Source organism: Octodon degus, unplaced genomic scaffold, assembly GCF_000260255.1.
Source record: "Octodon degus isolate 3935 unplaced genomic scaffold, OctDeg1.0 scaffold00032, whole genome shotgun sequence".
NCBI classification, from domain to species: domain Eukaryota; kingdom Metazoa; phylum Chordata; class Mammalia; order Rodentia; family Octodontidae; genus Octodon; species Octodon degus.
The window spans coordinates 13430767-13438971 of record NW_004524608.1 but is presented as its reverse complement, the minus strand read 5'-3'; the positions used below and the strand labels follow the sequence as shown (position 1 = coordinate 13438971).

Here is an 8205-nt window from a genome sequence, read left to right as displayed (position 1 = left end):
AAGAGGGCCAAGCAGGACTCTGTGGTTAAGCCTCATATCATTGCCCAAAGAACCCTGAGAAATGAAACCTAAACTGGGCTTGGTAGCACATGGTATAATCCCAGAGTTCTGGGAGACTGAGGCAGGAGTATGGCAAGTTTGAGCCCAGCCTGGGCATTTGATCCTAACGAGATCCTGTCTCAAAAATTTTTTTAAAAATGAAGAGGACTGAGGATGCAGCTCTGGACAAAGAACCAACATTCAATTCCCAATACTGAAAAAACAGAAACTAAACTCAAAGTGAAAACAAACCTAATTAAAAACTAGGTAGTTTGAGCTGACACATCTCATCAAAGAACATCTATGGATCAGCAGTCCTCAACGTTTTTGACACCAGGCACAGTTTTATGGAAGATAATTTTTCAACAAACTGGGGTGAGAGTGGGAGTGGATGGTTTTAAGCATGATTAAGGCACGTTATATTTATTGTGCATTTTATTTCTATAACATAAAAAGGAGGTGAGTGGTGGGGATAGAGTTATAAATATGAAACTGCTTGCTTACCCACCACTCATCTCCAACTTTGTGAATGGAAATACAGCTACTTTTGTTATTAGAAAATTGACAAATAAACAAAAATTAAATACCACTATACAACTGTTAGAATGGCTGAAACCCAGAACACTGACAATAATTGTCAGCGAAGGTGTGCAGCAACAAGTGTTCTCACTCATCGGGGTGGGAACACAAAGTGGTACAGCATTGTGGAAGCCAGCTTGGAAGACACTCTTGTCCACAATCCAACAATTGTGTACCTTGGTATTTATCTAAATGAATTTCAAACTTGCATGTACACACTCAGACATACATGGTTGCACCTGTGCACGAGTATGCAGACTAACCTTATATGTAATTGCTAAAACCTGGAAGCAGCCAGTATGTCCTTTAAAGGATGGATAAGCAAACAGTGCTAAGAAGAAATGCACTAATAAGACACAAAAATACATGGGGGAACCTTAAATGTGTATTGTGAAGTGACAGAAGCCAGTGTGAAAGACTAAACATGATTAAAGGTATATGATGTCTTGTCTTTTTTTTTTTTTTTCAGTGCAGGGCCTGCCAGATCTACAGGGTCTCACTACACAGATCAGACTTGTAGTGATTCAACTGTTTTCAGCTTCCTAGGTGCTGAGATTACAGGTGAGCGCCACCATGCCCAGCATGTTCTGGGTGTGGGGCTGGCATAGCAGGTTGGGGATCGAACCTCTGACCCCTGCATCTGCCTAAGAAGTTCAGTTTAATGCACTGAACTATCTCGCCAGCCCTTATATGATGTCTTGAAAACTAAAAAGACGGGAAAATAATCAGTGGTTTCCAGGGGCTTGGGATGAGGAGGGCGTGCTAAGAAGAAAGGGAGAATGAATAGGTGGAATACAGGATTTTTACAGCACTGAAGTTATTGATACTATAAGTGGTATATTACTACACATTTGTCAAAAGCCGTAGAATTTATGTAGCAAAAGTGAACCTCAATATAAGCGGTGGACTACAGTTAATAACAATGTATCACTGTTGGGTTATTGAATGTAACACATGTAGCACCCTAAGAGAAGATGTTAATATAGGGACACAGGATGCATGGTGTGTGTGTGTGTGTGTGTGTGTGTGTGTGTGCGTGTGTGTAAACAAGCACATAAGTCCTATAACTTGTGGAATCCTAAAACTTCTCAAAAATTAGTCTCCAGTCTAATCCTTGCCAATCCTTTTGAGCACTTCTCAAGCCCTGATAGTCGGGACTGAAATAGAATGGTGACAGCAAGGATCTAGGGACGGAGGGGTCTATAAGCAGAGTCACAGAGTGTTGGAGGCCATTTGTGTACACTGATATGAAAAGAGACCAAAGAAAGGTCATGACTTACCATGGCACCCAGTAAACACAAAAAGAAGCAGACCCCAGGTCTCCCACTGGACTCTCTCCCATTTCCATGTTCAACCTCATTGTCCAAGAAGCATGGTCTTACTCAACTTATTTATTTTCATTTTCCTTTTCAAGTTATCAATAAATACATCTATATGGTAGACCTAAACCAAAAGACCTTTCCAAATGTATTTTCCTCATAAATATTTTCAAAACAGGCTAATAGGAGAGTAATAATAATTAATACATTGCATATTGTTATCTTCATGGTAGTTACTCAGAATATATAGGCCAATATATTGCATTATCCAAACAATATTAATACAAACCTTTCTTTTCACTGAACTAAGAAAAACTAGCTGTATAACTATCACAAATTCTATAGCTTTTGACAAGTATTCAGTGGTATCCACCATTTATAGTATCATATGGAATAATTTCACTGCTATAAGATATCTATATATTTATAGATATATAGGTATATATTCCTTTTCTCACCTCACAGTTTCTCTTTTCTTTTGAAGTTTCTTTCTAATTCACAATATCTCTTGTACATTTTGGATCTTATTTACTCATTCAGTTTCTCACATTAGTGAGACAGTATGATATTTATACATGTGGATCTGATTTATTTCACTTATGAGTTGCAACCTTATAAATACTGAAACATCTTGATTCTGGATTCTTTTGTCCTATCTACACTAGTATAATCAACATTTCTATGTAATCGTGAAATCGAATAGATTTTCCACTTCCATCTCAGGCCCTAAAGCATATATTATTAATGTGGCTTACTGGATGTAAACTAAATTTTCAAATATTCTTTAGATTTATAATAGAATCATTGTAATGAATTAATCTCATTTAAGAAAACCACTCCAGTAGTGCATTTTTCTAAGTCATTTGAATTGGGAAAAGTTTAGTTTTCCCTAACCTCTAGTGCACACTGCCTCATTTGTATGCTAAGATGACAAAATGAACTACTTATCACTTGTGGGATGCAGTATTTTACTGAAATCTCTCATTATAACATGTTGGGCTCCAATCATACATTACACCTTTAATTTTTTTCTCATTTCAAATTATTTGTTTGGTGGTGTTGCGGACTCCAGTTCCTTGATTGCATCTCTATAGCCTTTCATTTCTCCCTTCTGTATCCAGCCTGGGCCCTGCCCTCCCTGGGTGATACTGAGATTCAGGTCACTTTCTTCTTCACAAGTTCCTTTTCTCAGTTTTACTGACATAGCTGAGGACAAGAAGAGGAAATCATCAATTGTTCTGATGGATGTCCCTCCAAATAAATAGATTTGAGTTTCACTGGGTCCTATATGCCTCTTCTACAAAATTTTATTTTGCCTTGGTCATCACCTTCCCTGATTCTTCTAATTGGAATTTCAGTTTTTCCTTAGCCTTTAGATGGTAAGACCTAATGTACTACCCCTGTCTTTCTCAGCAGAACCACCTTTTACTAATCAGGAAAATGTGGGCTGTCTTAGTCACTCTCCTCATCCCTGGGACAGAACATCTGACATCTGTAACTTTAAAAAAGAGGGGTTTACTTTGGCCCATAGTTTCAGAAATTTCAGTTAATGTTCTACAGGCTTAAGTACAGAAAAAGAATGGCAGAAGAGCTTGGAGAGAGGAAGCTGTTCCTGTCATGTTGTCTGGAAGCAGAAAGAAAAGAGAAGCCAGGATGGGAGACAACATCCTTCCAGGTCATGCCCAGGGTGATCTGCCTCCTATTATAGGCTCACTCCCAACAGCACATTTTAGTTCTGAATTTGTCAGTAGATTAACCTACCAAGGAATAAAGCTCTAACATGATTCAGTCACCTTCTAAAACCCCCACTTCTGAATTTTCCTTTGGGGAACATTCTTGATCTCAACCTTAGCAGGGGCCATAAGAAATAAATATCTCTCTTCCAAGTCTTCCTCTTCAGCCTCAGAGAAGTATGCATGCTTCCTCATTCCACTCAAGCCTAATTCCCCTTTTTGTGGTCTTCAAAAAACCCTTATTATTTCATCTTCTTCAAGGTAGTCTTCCATCAGTGATTCTCTTTCTCTCCCTATATATCCACCATGATTCTCAAAAATATGTCCTGACTCCCATATCCACCATACTTCTCAAAATAACATGTTTCCCATTTCTAAGTTTAACTTTTCAGCTCACTCTCTTCTGGATTAAGCATTCCTCCTTTTGCTGACTTTTCATTGGGTAAAATCACCAATGGTTTCCTAATTTTTAAGAGTACAGTTTTATTTGATTTCAGGGTAGGAAACCCAGGATTTTTCCACATTGCTCCCCAGCACACATGTCCCTGGGAAAGGGCCCTGGAGTTAGCATTGCTGAGCAATTGTTTGGCCTTAGTCAGTTAGGCCCAGATAACTTAAAAGAGGCAGATGCCAAACATCCAAGGAGGAAAAGGGTAAAGACTCAAAACAGTACAGCTGGCAGTTGGAAATAGGCTACCTCGTGAGAAGTGTGAGGTAAAAGTGAGAGAGTTGTTGGATTAGAGATGGGAGAGAGGATCTGAGGATAACATCTGGGTTTCTAGCATGGAGCAGAGATTATGTTTTCTTCATGTTACTTGAAAGAGAAGATTTTTAAAAAAACTGGTTGTGGGAATAGAAGTTTCTCAGGTGCCAAATGTATTTAGTTTGGGGAGGAAAAAGCAAAATATATGTATATCAAATTTGTTGAAACATAGATATAGTAACGATGTTTTAATAGAATGTCCTGGAGTTTAGAGACATCTGTACAAATCATGAGTTTTAGTTTTTTTTTTTTTTTCTTTTTGACTATTTGAGAACTAGTTTTATTTTATTTTATTTTTTTAATTTTAATTTTTACAAAATAATTTTATTGAGAAACAAATAGCGATGAGACAGAACTAGTTAAGATTCATCTTAAGGAAGATAAAATTGTTGGACTAATTAAAAACTAATAAGTCTTTGTATTTCCAAAATGTTTTTAGGATTAAAGGAGCTTAAGATCTAAATGAAGGAATCTGAATCTCTGACTTTGTTCAGAAAAATGTCAGCTATGGAATAAGAATGGGGGTTACTAAATTTGCAGGTAATAAAAATACCTTGCCCTAGGATCAGGGAAGGAAACATGCTGGGGACTGGTGAGTAGGGGAAAGAGAAGGTAGCAATTATTGGTACCACTTCTATATCTGTCTCCATATCTAATCTAGTTGATTTACTTATTTTTAGGTATCTAGTTTCAAGAGATAAACTTGTTCAAGCCTTACAGAGCTTGGCTTAATGGGAAGACTAGAATTAACTGTGATTAGTTCTAGAACAGAGAAATGAGGAGGGGAAATGATTGGGAAAGTTCTGGACATGTTGCAAAAGACTTCTGTGAACATGATCAATGGATAGGTGGAAATATGAACCTGGCACTCTGAGCTTACAGATGACTCAAAGAAGAGGAGGTGGACAGGATTTCAAAGGGAAGGGAAGAATGAGAAATAAATGGAGCATAGATAGATCGTCTATTCTGATAGAGAACCACTGAACAAAAGGAGTCTAAACAGGAAAATAAAACCCAACATCCAGGGAGACAGGAATGATTTCGTTTATTGTTTTAAAAGTGCCCATAAAATTTTGAATAGCAAGACACTATGTACTCATCATACTATACATGTAACATAATAAAGCTCAATCTAAAGGTGCTTTTATTCAACAAAGATCAACTCCAATACATTTACCTAAAGGTAAAAATGACAATTTTATTATGCCTCACCACTATTACAGTTGTGCTTTTTTTTAGAGGAAAACTTATTGACTGAAATTCTACAGATCACCAGTCAAATGAAGTAAATATTAAAGCTGCTTCAATAAACTATTTTAAGGCAACTGCATTAAAATTGTCTTTAAAAATTATTTACAACATTATGATAGTTTGAATGCTCTAAATTTAAATCTATGGATTTCATACAAAAATAAACTATAAGTTAAAAACTCAATAAAACATTCACTATGACTAGTAAAACTAGTATTAAGAACATATTCTAGGTGATAACATTGAAAGTATTAACTATGAAATCTTACATATGTTAGTGGTAATCTCACAGTTTCACTGTAAAATTCTCTCCTTTTTACAAATGCAATTTATACAACTTCTTTCATAGATACTTTCTCCAGTTATGTCTTATAAAAAGGTGATAAATGAATTTTAAAAATTCAGGTTAACATGTTGACTGTATATGGTGTGACACCCTTGTAACCCCAAGTACTGGGGAAGCTGAGACAGGTGGATTACATGTTTGAGGTCAGACTGGCAATTTAGCAAGATCTGGTCTCATTAAAAAATAAAAAAGCTCAGGTGGTAGCTCAGTAGTAGAGTGTGTACTTAGCATGAGTGAGGCCCAGGGTTTAATCACCAATGCAAAAAAAAAAAAGTTGACGTGCTATTTGAAAGATATAAAGTATAAAACTTTCAAATAGTTGCATCCCTCGTTGATTCCCTTTAAATAGTCATGTGTTTTAAATCAAGAAGCACAAAATACATTTCTACAGGGTATCCAATCAATCTAACAATAATGTTCTCACATTTTAGAAAGTCTTTAGTACTAAATCTTAAAGCTATTTCTGAATAAAAGCATATACATTTAAATAGCATTGATATAAAATATCTTTGGAGTAGTAGTATAAGAAGCATCTGGCCAAGAGGCATCATTTTGCTGTGTAAAAGGTAAACAAATTACATTGTTTTAATAATCTTTCCCAAATACTACAAATGACTATTGTGAAGTAATGTTGCTATTACTTACAGTTAGGCTTTCTACCTAGAGATACTAATTTTACATTTGGCCAAATGCTCTTAAAAAGATAAATGTGTATTCTAGTAGTATGACAGTTTAAATTTTCCAAGTTGTGTTAAAAACATTAAAACATATACACATCCTACTTACCACCACATTTTTATAGAGCAAGTCACATTAATTGAACATATTACCTATAAACAATTTAGACTTCAATTCTAGCTTCTAGTCCATTCCCCTATAGTAAATAGAGTTATAAACATGGCATGTAGTAAACAATTGTGTAGATCAGCACAGGAAGAAGCCAACTGAAGAAGTATTTAGACTCCCACTTTGAGACACAGTAAATACTGACATTGGGAAAATTTTAAGTGTCTCATTTTCCCTAGTACATTAGTGCAAATAAGCAAACTTTTAGGAGAATTTAGTCACGGAAAAAAGGAAACACGATCTCATCTTCATCCATTCCTTGTTCATACCGAACTGATGAGGAGCCTGCCCTTTGGAATCGTTTTCTTCGGAAGAGGAGCCAAATCAGTCCACTGACAAGAGCTATGCTGCTGAGCACGGCAAACGTGATGGCTATGCCTTTGTAGTCAGGGCCTGAAGGAATAAAGGGGCGACATTAGAAGAGAACACACCAGCAGTCGTTATTATTGATACAATTCTTTAAGCTGTATGTCACATACATAACTGTATAAATTAGAGACAGTCAATACCTGATTGTTTCATAGCTTTCATATAAAATTCAAACTTGTCATCAAACACCTCAGTGCTTTCTTTTCAATTTAAATGTGTTCTTTTTCATTCAAATTCTTTTCATTGCTACAGAAATTTTCTTCCAAAAAAGACAGCACTGTCATTTTTTCACTTTCCCTTACTGTCACTTTTTTGTCCTCTTTGTGATAGCAAACTGCTAAAAGCTATAAACTTTTGTGTTTGGCTCACCTAGGGCCAAAGAGCTGTTCACTTCAAAATGATTTTCCCTTTAGGTTGACCTCATTTAGTCCCTAGCTATTCAACTTCAAATGCTGCCCAAGACTTTTTCTCTACATATTTATTTTTATTTTTTATTTTTTTCTTAATTCTTTATTTTTTTCTATAATTTTATTGATAAACAAATAGCAATGAGACAGTTTCAAATTAAATTGGTAGGACAGTCAATAGTTAACACATTGCATACATTCTTCCTAGTTCTCTACATATTTCTTATCTATCCACCTCTATCCACTTTGGGGATGGAGCCCAGGCTCTTGTAGTTAGGCTGCTCCACCCTAGCCCCTGCTCCTGTGACTTTTTTTTTTTTGCTTTTAAAAAATCATATTTATTCTTCAAGAAGCAACTCAAGGAACTCTAGAAGGCCTACGTGAGAATTTTTTTTTTTCAAACCAAATTGGTAGGACAGTTTCAATAATTAACACATTGCATACATTCTTCCTAGTGGTTAATTGCTGTACAAGATGCGGACATGATATTCTATTTACAAACATTATTAGAATGAATCCCTCTATTCATTAAGAGAATATAACTATATATCTA

General features: G+C 35.8%; 1 protein-coding gene across 1 annotated transcript in view; it reads right to left on the bottom strand.

Moving 5' to 3' along the window:
* Positions 1 to 6222: 6222 nt before the first annotated feature.
* Ly75 (lymphocyte antigen 75) overlaps positions 6223 to 8205 on the bottom strand; it is a 162539-nt gene continuing 160556 nt past the window's right edge. The window contains exon 33 of the mRNA XM_023713793.1: positions 6223 to 7269. Coding sequence (XP_023569561.1) covers positions 7091 to 7269 — 179 coding nt within the window. The 3' untranslated portion in view covers positions 6223 to 7090. The remainder of the gene's footprint in view (positions 7270 to 8205) is intronic.